Here is a 22,617-nt window from a genome sequence, read left to right as displayed (position 1 = left end):
CAGGTCACAGGGACCCAAGGTTACACTGGAAGAAAGCAGTGAACCTGATACCAAGAAGCAGCTGGCAGTGCCCCAGCCTTGCTCACTGTGTGATGTTGACACTGGTGAGGTCATCTGAACCTCCCAGCAAGCCAGGAGGAGGCTGATGCCCAATGTAAACACTTTGTTTAGTCCATGAGAATCCAATATAAACTTGGATAGCTAGCTAGATAGATAGATAGATAGCTAGATAGATAGGTAGATAGATAGATAGATGGATGTAGATCAAGTCTTCTTGTAACCTGCAGTGGCTTAGCTAAAAATATTTTTTAAAAAGGTCCATAATCCATGAAAGCAAAGGTCTAGAATTATGCTGTTCAGTACAGTGGTAAAAGCCACATGTGGCTCAAATTCATTAAAAGTAGGGATTGGGAAGTGTAGTTCAAGTGCTAGAGGGCTTGATTGAATGGAGCCTGGGGTTTAATCTCCAGCAACAGACAGACAGACAGACAGACAGACAGACAGACAGACAGACAGACAGACAGACAGACAGACAGACAGACAGACAGATAGATAGATAGATAGATAGATGAAGCTGGTAGCTCTTCTTTGTAATCCTAAACTACTCTGGAGACTGAGACCTGAGGATCTCAGTTGGAAGCCAGCCCAGGCAGAGAAATCCACAAGACTCTTATCTCCAATTAACTAGACAAATTCAGATGTAGAGGTGTGGCTCAAGTGGTAAAGCACCTAACAAGGTCCCTTAGCAAAAAAGCTAAGGGACAGCTCCCCAGGCCATGAGTTCAAGCCCCAGTACTAGCACAAGTATCTATCTTTGTATCTATACATCTACCTATATCTATCTGTCTATATCTATATCTATCGATCAATCTATCTAAAACAGAGTTCCTGACTTGTGCAATTGTTATGTTCCTATACTCAGGTTTGTGGCCATAAGTGGCCAGTGGCTGTCACATTAATACTTGTCGATATATAGAGTATTGCTGATATTTCGACAATGCTCCTGAGGATGGTCAAGTACACAAAGCAAGTCCAGGAGTGAGGAAAGGGTTTTGTTTGGAGCCTGCCTAATCCATAGCTCATACTTTGCTTCCTGCAGTTCCTGGGAGATGCTGGCTGGCCCCTGGTTGAGCTGTCCAGGAAGCTTAGCACCATTTGCATCTTGTGTCTCTGGGCGATCTGGGTATAATTTGCATGACTCACCTGCTTATTCTTCCTGTGAAACCTTCCCCTTCTCCTCTTTCAAAGAAGAAAGTGTTCATCTCCTAATAATCTGTCAGTGTCAACCTGCTGACACCCCTGAACTATGCTTGGGTTCCATGAGTCATACTTTTCATCTTCTCTAACTTTGACTGGTCCATTGTCAGGGGGGGAGGGGCACCTTTTTTCCTCCCTTCCCTGCCCCCAGCTCCAGCCGGGCCTGTGTGCAGAGGAGGCGTCACACACACTCACATTCACGGGCTGCTGTGGGTTCTAACGGCTGAAGGCCCCACCCTGGGAGGTTGTGAGTCATCTCTCACACCTGGTGTGGTGGTTGTCACCCTCTTGACTCTAGCTTAGATCCAGGGCCCTCCAGGCACACCTGGGTAAAAAAGGCGGCTCTGTACACCTCGTCTCAACCCGACTCAAACGTCATAGAGAGAGAATGTGCAGCCCACAGGCTGGACAAGTGCAGATCTGTGGGAACTTCTCCTCTGAGTTTGTTTACCATTTTAGCTGCACATCTCTTCCCAACTGAGTGTCCCCACGAGCCCTTCAAGACTCAAGAGACTGGATACAGCATCTCCTCTCAAATTGGTTCCTCTTCCTAGATGTTTTTTCCTTCCCATTTCTTCCCCAGCCAGAATTCTGGAGATTGGCTCAGCCTCCTCCTCCTCCTTCTGTTCTCGCTCACACTTTACAGCAGACACCAAAAGCCTGCCTGTCTTGGCTTCTCTCTTGAATCTGCCTACCATTACCTTCCATTGTTGGATCCCGTCTTTTTGTGTCTGGACTATCGTTGGAATCCATTTCTCAGACAATCTCATCTTTAACCTCACCTCTTCCAGGCAGTCTTCCAGAGTGATTGCTAGAAGCAAATTGGATCAGGACACTCTTTCATTAAAAAAATTCTTCACTAGGGCTGGGAAGGTGGCTCAGTGGTAGTGTGCTTGCCTTGCATGCATGAGGCCCTGGGTTCGATTCCTCAGTACCACATAAGTAGAAAAAGCTGGAAGTGGTGCTGTGGCTCAAGTGGTAGAGCACTAGCCTTGAGCTGAAGAGCTGAGAGACAGTGCCCAGGCCCAGAGTTCAGGCCCCACGACCAACAACAACAAAAAATTCTTCACTAGTTTCCTCATTGTCTTTGGGGTCAAATTCAAACCCCTTAGCAAGGAACTCAAGCCTCCCACTTCACCCCCACCTGGTTGGCCAGTTTTCTGCCTACCTTTCTAGCTCATCTGATCAACCTCTAGACTTTCCCAACACCTGGGGTGTCTTTCTGGAAAGCCTTTCCCAGGCTTCTCCTGAGACCCTAGTGACTGGCTTTTAACCCTCTTTTATATTTTCAGGGTATCACCTGGGCTCAGGTTCACCATGGGGACTGTCGTCCTCTCTTAGGTCAAGAGCTAGTTAAGAGCAGGCACTTCGTATTGTTCTATTTCCAAGGCCTGGCCTGTAATAGGAGCTCAACGTGTACTTGATGGCTAACATATTAGGAATGTGCACATATTGAAAGTCATAACCATGTAGACATAACAGCCAGATTAGGGATCCTTGCCCTGGGCAAGACAAGAAAGAGGATTATGTTACTTGGAATGGTACATGCTCAGTGAGCTGGCTTGAAAATACTGAGAGGACCGGTTTGGGGCTCAAAGATAACTGCTCTGAAGGTCAGATTCTGATGAGTATAGTTTTTTTTTAAAGTGACTAGTAATGAGCTAAATAGAGCATTCCTTCCCTGGCATAACACTCTGCAAAGGGACACGTGGTTTCTTTTATCACAGGTAGACAAGCACACATAAGAATGCTCACAGTGCATAGAAGAAACTCAGTGCCGCTTGGAAGTAACTTGCCTATACTTTACAACTGAGGTCATCTCCTTGTGGTTGAACTGTGGTTATCTGGTTCTGCCAGATAACTCAGGGAGGCCCAGTTGGATGCTTCTTTCGTGGTTGGGTTATGGATTCATTGGAAACTGGTGTGCAGGCCTCTCTACAGGAAAATCAGGACACTAAGGGTCTTCAGGAGTCCCAACAGCACAAACAAATAATCATCATATCTTGGCCAAAGACAGCAGGGTTTGGTGGCCCCTTGATTTCTGCATTTTGTCTGAGTTCCAGCAGGTAATTTAAAAATAGGCCATGACATTAAAATGGGGACAAGTGTCAGTTTAAATTGTGACTGCTTCCAGAAAGTTGTCTTGCCTTTTTTTTTTCCAACAGATAAGTCGGCCAGCCTTGTCCTTCCAGTAGGACACTTCTGCCATGTAGCCAAGTTGATACAAACACTACTCATCATCGCAGCTCAGGGAAATTGTAGGTATCAGGAACTGGCGACCTCTGACCCAAACAGTTGCCTGTGTTAATTGGACTTACCACCTCAGAAATTGCATGAGAGTAGATTAGAATTAAAATGTCTCTTTTCCCCCTTTGTATGTAATGCTATGTATTTCCACTTACTACACTTTATTAAAAATTGTCTACTTTTTAAAAAGTGATTTCAGTTAATTCTGAAAACCAAAGCCTTGTTAAAAACCAATTAAAATTTAGATATCGATTAAAATTTTTTTCCAGTAGCAAGATAATATTCAGTTGCAGACCTGCATTAAATATATTCTATACATATAGAATTTCATCCTAAAGAAGCATTTATTTGTTCTCATATTGCCTTAATTCATTAAAAAATCATAATATAATTATTTTCAATTAAAAAGGAAATTTAAATTAAAATTTTTAAATAATAAAATAAAAATGCAGAAATTATAAATCACTTGTGTACAAAACACTGTGTTAGGTGCTTTGGGATATAGTAATGAATTAACTATACCCTGCCCTCTAGTATTTTTTGCAATGTTAGTAAAGTAAGACATTAAACAAATGCCTGCAGCTCAAAGCAGTAACTGATAAGTGTAATAAAAATTCCTGGAGGAACTAGGAGAGAGAAAAGGAAGGAGTGACATTGTCCAAAAAGAAATGCACTCATTACCTGACTTATGAAATGCTAACACCCCTGTATATCACTTTTATAATGACAATTAAATTTTTTTAATTTCTGGAGGGGTAGGCACTGGTGGCTCATACCTGTAATCCTTGCTACTCAGGAGGTTGAGATCTGAGGATGGAGGTTCAAAGCCAACCCAGGCAAGAAAAATCCATGAAACTCTTATCTCCATTTGACCAACAAAAAGCCAGAAATAGAGCTATGCCATAAGTGGAAGAGCACCAGCCTTGAGCAAAAAAGTTCAAGGACAGCAGCCAGGCCCTGTGAGCCCTAGTACCAGCACACACACACACACACACACACACACACACACACACACACACACACGCACACGCACACGCACACGCACGCACACACACAGGCCAGGAGGACTCTGAGGACACTTGGTAAAGGATGCAGATTTGAAGCTGTATCCTAAGTCACAGGGAGTTGGTTGTGTAGTTAGGGGGCTGAGATAGAAAAGGCATGTCAGGTGGAAGAAAGAGCTAAACCCAGGCTCAATTGGGAAATGGTTAGCCGTCCTGTCTGTCCGGAGGCGGGGGGTGAGGGGGTGTCAGGTGGGAGGGAAGGCTGTTATACAACACTCCTACTCTGGACCAGGAAGCTACCCACACCATTACTCCCCTGACTGTTGGCTTGTGCTGTTATATTTTATACCATCATCCTCCCTCTTGTCATCCCTGTCAATCTCCTGGCCACTCTTGACTTATCCAGTGAAGCTCTAGCAAGCAGTTCAATCTCTATATGCCCGTCTCCTGATTTTCCACCACATAATTCCAATATCTTCCAATATCTCATTGGATAACCAGCCTCTCAGGTCATGATGCATCTTAAATGTCATCCTCCATTGTCATCCAGCCCTGCCTCCAAGAGAATCCCCAACTTCACTGTCAAAAAGAATTCCATCTCCAAGTCACAGATTACTACTGTTCCAATCGTGGCCAGCTTTGCTGTCCAGTCACTTCTACTACTTTTCCTCGATCTCTTGGGGAAGTGCTTGTCCACTGATCCCTCTCCCTTTGTCCTGTGATCGTCCCTCTCTCTATTATGTCTATCCTCAGCTTAGATTTGTGCTTGACCCCCTTCCTCATTCCCTGGACCTGCCATGAAACCCTGACCATTCATATCTGTGGGCCCACATCCAGACCACTGCTAAAGAAAAATCTCCCTGCTTGAAAAAAAAATGACGACAGGTCACAGCCACCCACCTCCTGGCATTCCTCAAAGCTGCCTAGTTTCTCTGCTTAGCTATCTGAGCCACCTCAACTCTTCCTTCTTCCCCTCAGTCTTCAATCCCATATTCCCAGCCATTACCAACTTCTCTACCCATACTCAGCATCCACCCTCTTGCCCCTCTCAGGACCCTTAATCCATCCCTTCCCAGCCTGCATCTCCATCACTGTACCAGAGCTTTTCCTCTTCAGTATATATCCGTGATCTAAGGCCTCTCAACAAGAACAAGAGAACAGCCCTTCCATATCCCACAACCCCTTCCACTTCTCCTCCTTCACAGCCTGAGTTCCCAAAAGAATTATTTACACTGCCTGACTCCATTTCCCCACCTCCTACTCACTCTTCAACCCACTCCAATCTGGCTTCCACGTCATCATCCTGCAGAAATGCTCTTTGTGGGGTGACTTCACATGTGGCAGATAACTTCCTGTCCAACCCTGCTAAACGCCATGACAGATCTGGATGCTCTTGACTATTGCTACTTCCCGTATGCGCTGCCTCCTGGTAGCTTCCTTTCTTGTCTCTAGTGTGTGTGGGGGGTGGGGGGAGGTCCCTTCCCCATTTCTCATCCTTTTGTACCCAACTGCAGGAATTCTGGGGTTCCTAGAGGCTTGGTTCTTACCTAGAGAGTCTTAGCCTGTTCTTGTACCACAAACCTCTCTGGTCACATGGGTGAATCTTTTAGATTCCCCCCTCTCAGAATATTTTCAAATACCCAGACTTTCAAAGGAAACCACTTTGTATTGAAATAGTCATCAGAATATTTTTGGAAATTTGTGAGTCGGTAATGTATGTGCTTCCTTATTAACACACTAAATTACAAGCCATGGGCGTAAAGGGTATTTTGAGACATCTGCAACAAATCTAATGAGATGTGAAAATATCTGTGATTTCCATTGGTGACAAAAATCACAGGTCCTTCTAATACTACTGTGCCTTATTGGCAGCATTCACAGATGAAAGATATGCTTAGATTTCAGGTAGTGGTTAGTGGAATTTGTTAAAGATGTCTTTTTTTGCCATCCAAGTTCATTCTCTACTCTTAAGAAGACTTGCTTTCTATATTCTCAATTTATATCATGAGCATTTTAACTGCTAAAGTCAGGATTCTGCTGCCAGTGATTCCCAAATCTATATTTCCAACCCAACTCCCTTTTGCCATCTCTAGATCTAATATTCTCGCTGGATGCCTCAAAGACACCTCAGACTCAACAGGCCTTATGCTAAAAGTTATCTGGTGGAAAGCCCACCCCCCCCCACTTCTGCTGCCATTCTCCTGTGCTATACTGTGAGAACCCTGCTGTCTCTCCACCTTTTGTCACTTCCAAGACCTACCCAGTCTACTTCCCTAATATCTTTCTGATTCAATTTAAGTTATTAAAATGGTTTCCTAATTCATTCTCACTCTGCTCATACCTGCTTCCCAATCCCAATTCTGTACCTCAGGTACAATGGTGTTGACAGGTAAATATAGTTCCCCTTCTAACTCATAAGCTTTCAGAGTGAAAATTCATCATGTAAGCAACAAGGCCCTGTAGGACCTATGTACTGCAATCTATGTCTTGTCCACAAAGGCTGCATGGCCCCTTACATCCAGGTACTTCCTGCTGTAGAGTCTCTCTAGACATGCTATTCTATCTTCTTGCAATGTTTACCCAACTCCTCACCTGCTTCAGGTGTCAGCTAAGGAGACATTCAGGGAGGGTTTCCCTGGCCATTCCTACCCCGGAGCTAGCTCAGGAATCTCTCCTCCTGTGTCTTGTTAAATAATTATTTGATTAGATTATCTACCTCCAATGTTAGATTAGAAGTTCTAAAAGTTCTGTAAGCTCAAGGCCTTTATTTTTCTCATCATTTTTTCATCTCCAAGGTCAGAAGTTATCTTGCCTTTTCTTTGGTGGTCCCTTGTCATTTTCACTTCTAAAGCATCTCAGATAAGACATTTCTTTCAAAATTTTGGTTTGTTTTGTTTTGCTTTGAGGGTAATGGGGATCCAACCCAGAGCCTGACACATGCTGGGCAAGAATCAAAACTTACCTTACTTGCTTGCACTGACCATCGTTCTCTCGTTATTAGTCATGATATCATGAAAGAATAATTTTAATCTAATGAAATAAATGTTTATTATGAACCATACAAGATAAAACTAAGCAACACTCCCACAAAGTGGATAGTTTATCCCACAGCCCAAGTATCTTTATGTTTGCGTTTCTGTTCCATTTACCCTGAGCATTTTACTATGAAGGCATCCCAAACATACAGAAAGTGATTGTTACTATTTGGTAATATTTGTTTTGTTACACACTTGTCCAGCCATCCATACAGAGTAAGTTGCAGACGTCATTATTCTGTATATCTAAACACTTCAGCATGTGTATCATTAACTACAGTTGTCTATTTGTTCATGATTTGAGAGCTTTTGGTTGTTCACTTTGTTTCTTAATTTTATGTTAGAGATAAAAAATTACTTGCAGTGTATCACACACATTTTTTTTTTTTTGGTCGGTCATGGGGCTTGAACTCTGGGCTTGGGCGCTGTCCCTCAGCTCTTCAGCTCAAGGCGAGTGCTCTACCACTTGAGCTACAGCGCCACTTCCGGTTTTCTGGTGGTTTATTGGAGATAGGAGTCTCACGGTCTCTCTTGCCCGGGCTGGCTTTGAACCGCGATCCTCAAATCTCAGCCTCCTGAGTAGCTAGGATTACAGGCGTGAGCCACCAGCGCCCGGCTCACACACATTTTAAGAGTGGTATTTGATCAGTTCTGACAAATGCGCAAACCTGTGTAATGCAAGCCCCCATCAAGTTTCCATCATCCTGTCAGGTTCCCTAATTTCTCTTTCTAGTCAGCTGGGCTTCTGTCCTATCCAGAGGGGACCACCATTCAGATTGTTTTAATCAGACAGTTCTGCCTTTTTCTTGTTCCATTTCATTCAGCTATTTTTTGTTGTCATTTTTGAGGTAAGGTATCTTTATGGAACTTGGGATCTTATGTCTCAGCCTCCTGAGTCCTGGAGTTACAGGTGTGCACTACTACACCTAATTAAAAACTTTGGGCTGGGAAGGTGGCTCAGTGGTAGAGTGCTTGCCTTGCATGCATGAGACCCTGGGTTCGATTCCCCAGCACCACATACACAAAAAGAAAAAAGCCAGAAGTGGCACTGTGGCTCAAGGGGTAGAGCACTAGCCTTGAGCTGAAGAGCTGAGGGACAGCACTCAGGCCCAGAGTTCAGGCTACACGACCAGACCCAAAAAATAAAATAAAAAATAAATAAAAACTTTTCTTTGAATTTAACTTTTTAAGTAATCTCAACTCTTTTTTGAGGTTCTATTCTTCCCATATCCATAGGAAGAATATACACTTCAACTAGATAGATAAATAAACCAGCATAATCATTAATCAAAATTGCATACAGGCTACAATATTAAAGTTACAATATTAAACCAAAATGACAAAGATTTTTTAAAGGTAACAGTTAGGAAATATATGTAAAAGCTGACATTTTCATGAAAATCCTGAAATGTAAATTAGTACTGTATTTATGAAGGAACAAAAAAATTAAAATCCTTGTAACACTTTTAATCTAATGGTATAAATTCCCACTCTAGATAACTTAAAAACTGACAGTATAGTTCAATACACAATGATTTTTTTTTTTTTTTGGTGGGTTGTGGGTTTTGAACTCTGGGCCTGGGTGCTGTCCCTGCGCTCTTCAGCTCAAGGCGAGCGCTCTATCACTTGAGCCACAGAGCCACTTCCCACAATGATTTTTTATCATGACAAAACGTCAGAAGCAATCAATGAAGAGCCACAGAATTATGATATTTATACAAGGAAGAATATATTGTAAGAAACAAACAACTAATAAACTTTATTTAGCAGGTTTACTTTGAGTCATATTGGTATTATAATTCTGAAATTATTTAATATTTATTGCAGGGTAAATGAATGAATATATTAATATGATTAATGAATAAAGATTTTAAATGCATAGAAAACAATGGAAAACCTGCAGTGTTAAATTTTAATTAGAACTATTGCTGTGAATTCATAATTCTTTTTTTTTTTTTTTTTGGGTCCGGTTGTGGGCCTGAACTCTGGGCCTGGACGCTGTCCCTCAGCTCTTCAGCTCAAGGCTAGCGCTCTACCACTGAGCCACCTTCCCAGCCCCGAATTCATAATTCTTAAAACACATCTTTCTAATCCATTTCAACAAAACAACTTAGAAACAATGTTCCTCCTGCAGTAATGGACACAGCTTTTTTTTTTTTTTTTTTTTTTTTTGAGACAGGATCTTAGCATGTTTCCCAGAGCTACAGGCTCTGGGCAGCTTAGCCTGGTATGTCTCTATAGAAAAATAATAGAGACAGAATCCATGGTATTTATATATGGTAACCAGCTGAGTCCAGAAAAACATCTGTACAAAAAGAAAGCAAGGGCCAGGCACTGGTGGCTTATGCCTGTAATCCTAGCTACTCAGGAGACTGAGATCTGAGGATCACAGGTTGAAGCCAGCCTGGGCAGGAAAGCCCATGAGACTCTTATTTCTAATTAAGCACCCGAAAAAAAGCCAGAAGTAGAGCTGTCGATCAAATAGTAGAATGCTTTGAGCACAAAAAGCTCAGGGACAATGTCCAGGTCCTGAGTTCAAACCCCAGAAATAGAGAGAGAAAAAGAGACAGACACAGAGACAAAGAGAGAGTGAACACAAGGGTTTCTTGCCTTAGTCTTACTCTTACCCAGAACCCTCCTGGGCAGCTACATTTTCTGATGGGAGATACAAAAAGGGTGAACAGCAATTTAATTCAAGTGGGTAATAACTGAACCCAAAGGATCACCCCCAAAGCCTATTGATTATTCCTGTCCCTTCTTGTTATTCTGTTTTACAATCCTGGTGACTTCAAAATGTCCTGAACACAAAGGAAGGGTTTTGCTGCTCTTAGACTATTCTTGAAGCAAGAGAAAGTTGAGCCTGCTTTGTATTACAACAGCACTCCATGTCGAACATACTTTATATTTATTTAATAAGTAAAGGCTATTTACATCCTACCCCGAAGGCTATTTATACAAGCTGCCCTCAATTCCCTACGGCGGTTTTTATGTGTGAGACTCTATTTGAACGTGGACTTTGGGGACCACTCTCTGAAGATGCTCATTTGTACACACAGGCCTCTGCTCAACCTTGCTGTGTTGTCCCTGTTTGATTGTCGAGGTTCACTGCCTTAATCATGCTCTTTCATGATCTCATAAGACTAAATTTATTTCCAATGTAATAAACACACAATCTTCCTCTGGCACCAGACTGATACTCTTCTTTGCCCCTTCCTTCTTATTCAGAAAGTTCTGCCCTGATTTGCACCCTGTCACAAGACCCACTCAGCCTGCCCTCACTGTCGCCTGGTAAAAGCTCACTTCCAACACTCCATCAGCGCTCAGCCTCAAGGCTCCAGGGAGGGAGAGGGGCGGACAAGTGTGAACCAATTTCCTGAGCCCGGGAAAAGAACTATCAGGCCAGGATGGGAAAAATGACTTTGTCTTTTCTGTCCCTCACTACTTGAGTCTGACTTACAATAAGCTCAGTTGGTATGTTACCTTACTGTTTCAGACTCAATGTTCATCCTCAGTTTCTAGTTCTTAAATTCCTGGGGAATTGCATCCCACTTTTAACCATCAAAATGTCATTAAGTGGGGCTGGGAAGGTGGCTCAGTGGTAAAGTGCTTGCCTTGCATGAATGAGGCCCTGGGTTTGATTCCCCAGCACCACATAAGCAGAAAAAACCCAGGTGTGGTGCTGTGGCTCAAGTGGTAGCCTTGAGCTGAAGAAATGAGGGACAGTGCCTAGGCCCAGAGTTCAGGCCCCAGGATGGAAAAAAAAAATGTCATTAAGTGTGACTCCCTTCTCCCCCCATTTTGAGTCTTTCTCTGAATGATCTGTGTGGAGGTAGGGAGGTGGGGGAGGGTGTGTGTGTGTGTGTGTGTGTGTGTGTGTGTGTGTGTGTGTGTGTGTGTGTGTGTGACTGGTAGGGAGGTGGGGGAGGGTGTGTGTGTGTGTGTGTGTGTGTGTGTGTGTGTGTGTGTGTGTGTGTGTGACTTAAACTCAGGACCTGAACTCTATTGCTGAGCTTTTTTATTTGCTTAAGGCTAGAACTCTATCACTTGAGCCATAGCTCCACTTCTTTTTTTGGGAGGGGGGGGGTGTATTTATTTATTTATTTATTTAGTGGTTAATTAGACTTAAGAGTCTTGTGGACTTTCCTGCCTGGACTGGCTTCCAACAGCAGTCCTCAGATCTGAACTTCCTGAGTAGCTAGGATTACAAGAGTGAGCCACCAACAAGTAGAAAAAAGAACTTTTCAAATATTTTAAGTATTTATTTTGAGAATTAGAGCTGCTCTTCTTCTCCCAAAGGAATAGCACTCTGTTGCTATCTCTACCACCATGTGACATTTCAACTTGGGAACATATGCAGAAGAAATGAAACCTGTAATCTTCAATACTGTAAGAGGAAAAGATAATTTTAAAATCAACTTTAAATTTGAAATTTTAATTATTATTTGATCATTTCTACTGTTATTTTATATTTGCTATTAGAGCTTTACAATCTGAAAAATCATTGTCCCCATTAAGACTGGATGAGTTTCAACTGGTGCTTTTGACAATTATAACTTATAGATGAATACTGTGATTTTACCTACTTGGGAGGCTGAGATATGAAGACCTTGGTTTGAAGCCAGCCAAGCAGAAAAGTCTATGAGGCTCTTATCTCCAATTAACTACCAAAAAGCTGGAAGTGGTGGTGTGGCTCAAGTGGTAGAGAGACAACCTTGAGGGGAAAAAAAAACAAACAGAAAACAAGCCAAGACTGCTGGACCTGAGTTCAACCCTAGTACCAGCACCAACACAGAAAGAATTTATAGGAGAAAGCAAGAGTCCATGTGGGAACTGACCTACCTCTCTGTTCATTTATTTGGAATGGAGGAAACCCAATAGGATTTTTCACTGGGGACTTTGGCTTCATTTTCAACAGTGGGTAGTTAACATTCACTAGTTAGCTGCACAAAAGTGATAGAATATAACCAGGTATTGTGGTGCAGGCCTATAATCTCAGTACTGTAACACAGACAGAGGCAAAAGAATTGTGAGTTCAAGGCTAGCCAAAGATATAGAATGAGGTCCTGTCTAAAAAAATAAGCGAAAAAAGAAAAATAAAATAACACCACAAAATAAACTAAACCAAAAGAAGGAAGTAGCTGAATGGATAACTAACTATAAACATCAACATTCTATGTTTACTATGTTCTGTGTATTACTATGTTCTGTGTGTACAGTGCTGTTATGAATACTATATACATATATTATTTAACCTTCCAAAATGCAGATACTATTATATGAATGACAACCCTGAGATGCAGATAAATGAGCCACAAGGGTCACACCATGGTTATACGCAAGAGCCCAAATTCATTGCTAGAGAACTGGTCTCCAGAGTTTGCAATACCACACTTTAGTGCCAAAACGAGTTGTTACAACTTCGCTCATCTTCCCCAGATGGCATAGTGGGTTTTCAGGAAAGGGGACAGATGAGAATGGATAAAGACAAAAGACACAGAAGTGATGTGTATAAAACTGCTCAGTGAGACATACAGGAAAAGATCTTTTATAAGTGTGTCTGGCCTGGACGAAGCCACCCACTTCTACTGGCAGTTTCTACACCCTTGACGATGATGATGACTGACTGAAAGGAAGGGTGATAGAACCAGGAATCAGAGAAAGACATACTCAGAAAGCAGGTGCGCAGTCCCATGCATTCCAGGTAAGTTAGTCGGCCATGCTACTTAAGGCTCAAGAAGTAATGGATGGATGATGGTAGAATTAACTTGGTTTTAGCATTCACCCAGTAAAGCATCTCTTGTCTAACACCTCCCAGTTCCCGACTGCCTGGGGAAGGCGCTGAATTCCAGGCCTGGCTAGGGGTGACGAAGATTGACCCACTCATCTTAGCAAGCACCTGTTATGATGAGACAATGTTGGTGTTGAAAGTCTTAGCTTGGGCATCTTTCCTGCATTTCTTGGTGCTGGACATCAAAAGCTAAATTGCATGGCCCTCAGTGAACAGATTTCTCAGTCCACTAAAGCAAACAAACTATCTGTGTTGGATAGTTTGTGGAAGAAATTCTGGCCCAGGCTCCCTGCTGTTCTTCTTAAGACCAAAATCTAGGACTGTGACTTTCCTAGCCCAATGACAGTGTTAGACATCATAATTAAAATTCCCTTTTTCTGAGAATAGAGAATTCGCCTCATGCTTAGAAATGACCTAATGTTTCATCTTTGACATTTCAGAATAATTTTCAAGGATTTCTATTAAGTCACAGAATGGAAAGGGAAAAAGAGGACAATCAATTCATTACATACTATCCTTTTTCTGTTCCTTTATCTCAAGGTGGTCTGGTTTTTTTTTAATGTACGGAGTAACAATAATTATTTGTTTGAAGGCTGTTATCAAAACTCTAAATCTAAATACATAATTTGTCATCCCAGAGGTTAATGATCTGTCCACTTGTAGATTTATAGAGACATCTACATAGAAAACTGACACCAAACAGAGTTTTTGTGTTTTTTTTTAAAGAGTCTAGTTTGTCTTACACTGCACCCAATAATTCAAAGCTATTCAGAGTATTTTCCTGAGTCAGGAACCTGTGAAATGAAAATGTCACACTGTCAGCAAGAACGATGAACAAGATCAATACAAATTGCAACAGTTGGCGAGGTGCTGGGGACATTCATTTAGCATTCCATGTCTGCAAAAAAAGACCACATTTTCACAGAATTTTCCAGTATTTTATACTAATGTGCAATATTAGCACTGGGGTTGGGGGAGATCCTTGTGATTTTGTTACAGGGTGTGTAGTCCAGCTAGCACCAGGACCTAAAGCCATAAGAGTCTACTTAAAGGGGGCTTTAAGACCAGGCTTCTGATAGTCCTTTATATTGAGTTTCCTTTTTTTTTTTTTTTGGTTGAGTATGTGAGGCAATGTATAAAACTGTTGAATGCCTGAATAATTTTCAATGCATCTAGATGCAAGGCTGGTTTGAGAGACCCTGACATTGAAAGAATCATGATTTGCCCATGTGTAGATTTATATTGACTTCTCTACAGAAAACACAGACAAGGAGGAGACTTTTTTGGAGATCTGTCTGTCTTGTGTTGTGGTCAACAATTCAGAATATTAAAACCAAAATCAAAGCCGGGCATTGATGGCTCATACCTGTAATCCTACAGCAGGCTGAGATCTGAGGATCACAGTTCAAAGCCAATCTGGGAGAATAAAGTCTGTGGGACTCTTCAATTAAATACCAACAAGCAGTGGTTCAAGTGGTAGAGTTCTAGCCTTGAGCACAAAAGCTCAAAGACAGTGCCCAGGCCCTGAGTTCAACCTGAATTCAAGCTCTAGGATTAGCACACACACACTCGTGCACACACCCACACACACCCACATACACCTTGAGATCTGAAGCCTGGCAACAATGGCTCACATCTGCATTCTTAGCCACATAGGATGCCAATATATGAGTATTGAGAGTCAAAGCAATTGATCAAACATCTGTCAAAGCCAGCCCAGGGAGACAAATCTGAAAGACTCTTGTCTCCAATTGACCAGTAAAAACTAGAAGTAGGATATGGCTCAGGTGGTAAAGCCAAGGGAGAGCCAAAGACCCTGAGTCTGGAATAAGGGAAAGGAAAAACACAAAACCCCAAGTCTGATTTAGTCAGTAGTCATTCCCCCCACACTAAATTTCCTTTTCATTGTCAAGTCCACGATGAACATAAGGAATAGTTTCTACCCATCCCCAAAGCAATTCAAATAACAAGTGGAAAAAACAAAACATGAATTCTTTTTTTTCTCTTCTTTTCAAATGTAGCTTTTAACATGTCCTGTTTATTGATCATAAGGTTACTTAAGGGTCAGAAATGTATTCTTTTTTTTTAATAATGTGCTGCCAAAAAGACTCATGGAAATGCATACTTTACATAATGTTCTACAAAATAGACTCAGAAGCTTTGCTGTTACATCTAAGCTGATTCTCCCAGCCCATCAAAATCTCACTGGCCAAAGGGCATGTTGAGAATGGGAGGAGGCTGCAGTATTACTGCTCAGGGATCCCCACATTTGCATCATTTTCCTTTTCCCTGCCTGGCAAAGATGACCTACTTGGCCCTTCTCCTTTTCTATTTTCCCATAGAGTGCTTGTGAGGAGGAGTCTTTAACTGAATCAAGATACACAAAGCTTTCTTCAGCTAAGTGTGATGCTAGACTTCCAGCAATTGATCAAACATCTGTCAAGCAGAAACATAAAAATTCCATGACCCCAAAGAAACCAGAGAAGGCAGGACCCAGCAAACCCTCTCCAGGTCAGTGGCTGGTTTATTTCATTTCATCTCATCCAAAATTCCCATCATAAAACCTAGATTGCTAGTGGGACACTGGTGGTTCATGCCTATATTCCTAGCTATACTCAGGAAGCTGAGATCTGAGGATCAAGATTTGAAGTTAGCTTGGGCTGATAAATCTGAAAGACTTTTGTCTTTGAACAGCAAAAAGCTGGATATGGAGTTTATGGCTCCATCCTGGAGTGAAAAAAGCCAAGTGAGAGCACAAATCCTTGAGTTCATGCCCCAATGCTCACACACACACATACACACACACACACACACACACACACACACACACACACACACACACACACACACACACACACACACACACACATCATATTAGTGGTATCCCAAATGGCTTACTCCAGGTTTTGGTTGAAAGGCTAATGGTCCTATGCAATTGGTAAAATTAGTTTCAGAGCAGAGTGTAACAAGTCAAAGAGGCATCAATTAATGTGAAGCAACTCTCTCCCACTGACCACATTCTCTTCCTAATCACCAGCTTTGTGTGGCTACTCCCCAGAGTTTCTGCCTCTTTATCTTCCTTGCCCCTTGGGGGAGGAGGGAGGTGGGGGGGGGGAGGGAGGAAGGGGGAGAATGAAAGCATTTGGCCCCAGGTATCAATTTTTATGACTCAAGCAAGAGAAAGCTTTCAAAAGCAGCTGAATGGCATAATTGACTAGCCAAGAAGAAGAGTAATAAAGTCCTCTAGTCCTTGGTTTGTCCTCTCTGGGGATAAAGGGATTTGATAAATCTACCCTTTTGTGCAATTTGGTAAATAATTCACTCTTTAACTGGCCTTTGAAGTGAAGACCATCTTCCACTTGGGGCAAGACTGACTTTCTAGACTCCAGAAGGAACCTAAAATCTATGGGAAAGCTCGTCATCAAAGCCAATGTGTGTGTATCTTGAATCCTCTGGGAACTGGGTACACGAGTTGGGGTGACTAGACAGAAAGGTCTGCCTTCTGGGAAGGGATCCAAGCTAACTGCTGAAGAATTGGTAAATAGCTTTCAATTCATTAAAATCCCAATCACAGCTATTTCCTAATCCTAAATAGCTCCTGTCACACAACCACCCATCCAGTTTAAGTCTGAATGCATTTGTACAGAATGTCAGCTTTCACTCCGATTAGCCACCTACACTGATTGCTTTAATGAAGTCAAACCCAAATAGAGTTCGAAAATGATGTCCACTAAGGCAAAGCCCCAGCTCTTGCTCCTTATTTAAGCAGGGAAAGTAGTGTCCAAGTTCATTTCTCATTGTAAGATTTGTAGAAGGAATTAGGGTTTTAATTCAAGTGGAATAGAGCAAATGTGGTCATTCTACAACTATTTCAAAACCAACCTTGTAATTTATTAAGCAGAAGATGTTTTTCAATTGCAAAAAATGGAATGCAAGTTTAAATACTGCCAATTCCATTCATTTAATATAATTTTTAGTCTGCTTGCTAAAACCTGATAGCTGTTTGCTCTGTCATCTGTGGAGAAAAATCATTAAAATGATCCATCCAATTGAGGTCTACTCGATGGTTTAGTTTGTCTGATTAATACAGATGTTTTTCAGACTGAGAAAACTCTATATGGAACTTACCACACTGACAAAAAGGAGAGGATAATTAGTTCACTTTCCATTCTATAAGACAACAAATTTGAAGAATTACCAGGCTGGGGAAAAAAATTGAGGTTTAGGCAGAAGAGCCAGATAGGCAGAAATCAAATGAGGGATGTTACATGTAGTAAACTCATTTACAAACAGCCAGCTTTATCATCAAATTGTGCCTCTAATCTATATTCAAGCCCTATGCAACTGACTGTGCAGCTAGCATAGTCCTGGGTAGGGATATATGAGCTGCAAAACTGAATTGAAGATGGTAACAGAGGTAGGGGTATAGCAATCCCAGTTGCAAACAGCTAGGTGTGGTGACATATGCCTGTAATCCCAGATACTCAAGAGACGAAGGTAGAAAAATCATGAGTCAGAGAAAGCAGTGAGACCCTATTCACAAACTTTACAAACAAACTTAAAAGCAAAAAGAGTGCTTGCTTAGCATGCCTAAAACTTTGGATTCAATCCCAATTGTGCTTGCACACACACACACACACACACACACACACACACACACACACACACACACACAATTTTTTTTAAAGAAGCTAACTAAAAGCAAAGCACTACGTTGCTGTGATCCACCCTTTAGCCTGTGTAGACTCGCCTTCTTGGTCCCTGAAAGTAGCCAAATAAGCCTAGAGACATGGCAAAAGTTCAAGCTGCGTCTGTTCCGGAAAAGCTGAAATGGGGGTTGGTGACAATGCATGATTCAGATAAATAACCTGCTGTTACAAAAAAAAAAAAAAAAAAGAGGATTTGGTTCCTGAGTTATCTGGACACTGATCTAATTCACTAGCTCAGTTTCCTGCTTTTCCTCATCTTCATAGAGAAACATTTTCCTACAGCATTTTTGGGGGTGATCCAAAGTTGATAGTATATCACCAAAACTTTGTTTCATGCTTGACCCAAGTGAAACTGAAGCACAGAACATCTGCCTGGTAGGCTAGCCTATCTTCCACCACTGGGCTACAAAACACCATAGCTGGGGGTGGAGCTGCACTTGCTGGAAACGCACGTGACAATAATCCATGTCATAAAATGTGATTTTGCTATTAAGTGGACTGCCACCCAGAACCTGGAAACAGCCAGGCGCCGGCAGCTCACACCTATAATTCTAGCTACATAGGAGACTACTGAGAATTGTGGTTCAAAGCTAGCCCAGGGAGAAAAAAAAAATCACTGAGAAATTTCCAATTAACCAGCAAAAAAATAAAAGCAGAAGTAGAGATGTGGTAAGCACCAGCCATCAGAAAAAAAAAAAAAAGTGGAGCCAGAAATCAGGGCCCTGAGTTCAAGCCCCAATATTAGTACAAAGGGGAAATAATAATAAATAGAATAAAATATAAAAATAAATAGACCTCTCTGTGCTCTCACAAATAGATTCACAACTGAGAGGGCATCAGCATCAGATTCTCACCATTCCTCACACTCCATTAAAGGAGATCCCATTTAAGTTCAAGTGGATGCATTCTGTATCAAGTTGATATGAGTCACTCCTGGATGAGTTGAATCACAGTGTTCCTCCTCCCTCTCTCTTGTGGTGGGGGTCCGGGTAGAGGTACCAAGTTTATGGACAAATGCTTTGAAATCAACATGCTTTCTTCAATTAGCATCTGAACCCTTTTTTTGTTTGCTGTATATCCTATGGCAAGGAATTTCTCTTTGCCTTAGTTTTGTCACCTATAAAATGAAGAGAGGGAATAAAAACAACCTCCCTTCAGGGGTTGCTGTGAAGACTCTATGATTAAAATGTATGTATGTCCAACCCTGACCCTGTAACCATGTATTCAATTATAGCATTATTCGAGCACTTGAGAGCAGCATTTGGTAAGGATCGTGGATTACAACAGTGTGCCTTTCTTGATTTAAGGTTATGCTCTCCCGAACCAGGTGTTCACACTTTGTAATTCTAGTGACTCAAAATGAGATCTGAGGATAGTGGTTTGCAGCTAGCCAGGGCAGGAAAGTCCATTCATCTCTTATCACCAATTAACCAGCAAGAAACCAGAAGTGGCGGTGTGGCTCAAGTGGTAGAGCTCCAGCCTTGAGAGAGGAAGCAAAGTGAGAGCGAAAGGCCCCAAGTTGAAGCCCCAGTAGCTGTCCTCTCCAAAAAACTGTTATCCTCCCTCTCCTTTTCTTTTCCCCTTGACAGTAATCAGAGATGGAATTTTAAGATTTCTATCGTAGATGTAAGTATAGATATTTTTACCACACTTGTGAGTTTCCAAAACCAAGCCGGAGATACATTTTGTCTCTAAGAAGATATGGAAAATGCAGGCAGTGTATCAAGACCCAGCTGGGACTGATGTTCCATTGACTCCTAAATCTTCCATCACTGGCAAGGTGTGGGATGGTGAGTGAGTCTAGCAGAACAGCACATATTTCTAAATTCTGTACGGATGGGTGAATTGCAGCGTTGTGAAAAGGCCTAGCAAAGTGCAGAAGTACTGGGAAGGTTGAGGGGCTGTGGTAGCCCCCTCAGTCCTCCCAGTTTTCCACCTTTCCCACTCCCAGCCTGGGAGAACCATGTCCTGTGTTGGTGGGGTTCTAGCACCTGGAACCCTGAGGTGCTCTCTACCCCAGGATCAGACAGACACGTGGGAAACCAAATGTGGGTTTCTCCTGTTCGCTTCTCACCTGCAGCTTGGGCAGAGTCCCTCCCTACTAGTTATGTTCTGGGAAAACGGATCTGGATGAAGTCCTGGGAGCCTGCTTCCAAAATCTTGCCCTTTAAAGCAAAGCCAAGTGTTCCGAAATTATCCTCACTTATTATTGGGTTCCACGTTAGTCATTATCAGATTCGGATGGGTGGGAGGCGCCAGGCCTGTTGGGCCTCCTGGCAGCTTATTGTGAAGATGCCTTCTTGTGAAACTCAAGCAAAAGCCCTGAATTCAGCCTTGAGGAGACAGAAATCTAAAATAACTGTGGTCTCTCTTGGATTGGGGAAACATTTATTTAAAGAGCATCCTGAAAGAGGAATTTGAGGGCAAATCTTAAATCTTTATAATTTGCCTTGCAAATAAATTCTAGTGAAGATTTTTCTCCCTCACAAAGGCCAAGCAAGATGAATGGGGTTTCCCAGCAAGTTCAGTTGGTACTCAACAACTTTCCAAGATATCTGTCCAAGAGAGAAAAAAAATGAAAACAAGATAGATGAATACTCCCATTTTTATAGAGAAAAATCATAATTCTTTAGTTAAAAAAATAGTTTTTGGGTTTTTTTTTTGCTAATGCTTTTGAGACAGAGGGAACTTGTGGGGGTGTAGTGGGGGGTCCCAGAGCCCAGATTGCGAAGTCCTGGCTTATAATCCTGGCTCTATTATTTTACAGTCTCAAAATAAAAGCTGGTAACTTCTTTTGAACTCCAATTCCTCATTAGTAAAGACCCTGGGTATCAGCTGGAGCTTAGGCACAGGTAATTCCCAGGTCCTGATGGCTTGTTCCCAACATCACCTGATGCTCCAGGGCTGGCAACTCTATAAGAAAACCACTTGAAGTGGTGCTGTTGCTCAAGTTGTAGAGCGCTTGCCTTGAGCTAAAGAGCTCGAGGACAGCGTCTGGGCCCAGAGTTCAAGCCCCATGACTGACCAAAAAGAAAAAGAAAAGAAAACCACTTGGCCAAAGAAACTTTAGTTTGCAGCTTAGTTATTTTTTTAAATATCCTTTAAATATTTCTTCATTGATGAAATTATCCATTTCCTTATTATCTATAGAGAAGCTCAATGCAGTCAACTGTTCCCCTCCCTTTCCTCTCCCCCACCCCCACTTTCCTGTGCACCTTGTCCTAGGGTGTTTGGGTTTCTCCCTTCATTTACTTCATGCTTCTCTGCTTGGGCCCCAGGGATGCAGAAATAAAACTCCAGGACACCAGTGGGGAAAATAGTGTGATACACACCACGACCAAAGTAAATGCTAAGAGCTGTGAGAGCAGTGGGCAAGGTGAAAATCCTGACAGCCAGGGACTTAGCCCAGGAGCAGAGAGAGGGAGTAGAGAAGGGGAAGAAGAAAGAGAGGGAGGGAGGCGGAAAAAGGAAGAGTGGGAAGGGGGAGATGAGAGAGGAGAAGGGAGAGAGGAAAGAAGTGCCCCAGTAGCAGATGTTTGATGTGCAAAGGCCTGTAGGAAAAAGACAGACAGATGGACAGATATTAAGAACCTACAAAAAGGGGCTGGGAAGGTGGCTCAGTGGTAGAGCGCTTGCCTTGCACGCCTGAGGTCCTGGGTTCGATTTCTCAGCACCACATAAGCAAAAAGAAAAAAGCTGGAAGTGGCGCTGTGGCTCAAGTGGTAGAGCGTTAGCCTTGAGCTGAATAGCTGAGAGACAGCGCCCAGGCCCAGAGTTCAGGCCCCACGACCGGACCCCAAAAAAACAAAAACAAACAAACAAAAAGAACCTACAAAAAGTCTATGGCCTTGTGCTGGGAACATCTCCAGACAAGTGGCAGAGGCATCATCTGACAGCTTGTTAGAGCTGCAGAACCTGATGTGTATGTGTGGGTCTGAGGAACCCTGGTTTATGGTCAGCTACAAGTAGGAAGTATAAAATAGAAAGTGGAGGCCCTACCAGTAGACAAGGACTGGGTTCCCAAGGGCCTTGAAAGTCTGTGGAAGGTATCAGTCATCTCTAGGGGTCTACACAGGAAAGTGATACAATCCAAATGGGGTGTGTGTGTGTGTGTGTGTGTGTGTGTGTGTGTGTGTGTGTGTGTGTGTGTGTGTGTGTGTGTGTGTGTGTGTGTGTGTGTGTGTGTGTGTGTGTGTGTGTGTGTGTGTGTGTGTGTGTGTGTGTGTGTGTGTGTCCATATGCTGGTACTGGGGCTTGAACATGAGACCTGACCTGAATGCTGTCCCTGAGCTCTACAACTTGAGCCACAGCTCCACTTCTAATATTTTTCTGGTTAATTGGAGATAAAAGTCCCATGGATTTTCCTGCCCAGGCTGTCTTCAAATTGTGATCCTCAGATACCAGCCTCCTGAGTAGCTAGGATTATAGGCCTGAGCCACCAGCACCCAGCCAGGCATTTTTAACCCTGATTCTGGCTACAGCTTGGAGAAGGAGCTGACTGAGAGGGTACAGACAGCCAGACACAAAGGAGGCCAGATGAGGGGCATTTGAAGCTAGCTCCACGTGAATGGCAAGGG

General features: G+C 42.5%; 1 protein-coding gene across 5 annotated transcripts in view; it reads left to right on the top strand.

Moving 5' to 3' along the window:
- The window catches only part of Marchf10 (membrane associated ring-CH-type finger 10), a 91,718-nt gene that overhangs the window by 22,207 nt on the left and 46,894 nt on the right, over positions 1-22,617 (top strand). For all 5 annotated transcript variants that reach the window (XM_070027712.1, XM_070027713.1, XM_070027714.1 and 2 more), the window contains one exon: positions 15,674-15,842. In XM_070027712.1, the coding sequence (XP_069883813.1) occupies positions 15,674-15,842 (169 nt within the window). The remainder of the gene's footprint in view (positions 1-15,673; positions 15,843-22,617) is intronic.

Source organism: Dipodomys merriami, unplaced genomic scaffold, assembly GCF_024711535.1.
Source record: "Dipodomys merriami isolate MVZ:Mamm:240054 unplaced genomic scaffold, mDipMer1.0.p SCAF_19, whole genome shotgun sequence".
NCBI lineage: Eukaryota > Metazoa > Chordata > Mammalia > Rodentia > Heteromyidae > Dipodomys > Dipodomys merriami.
The sequence above is the reverse complement of the archived record's forward strand: the minus strand, read 5'-3'. Positions and strand labels throughout refer to the sequence as shown.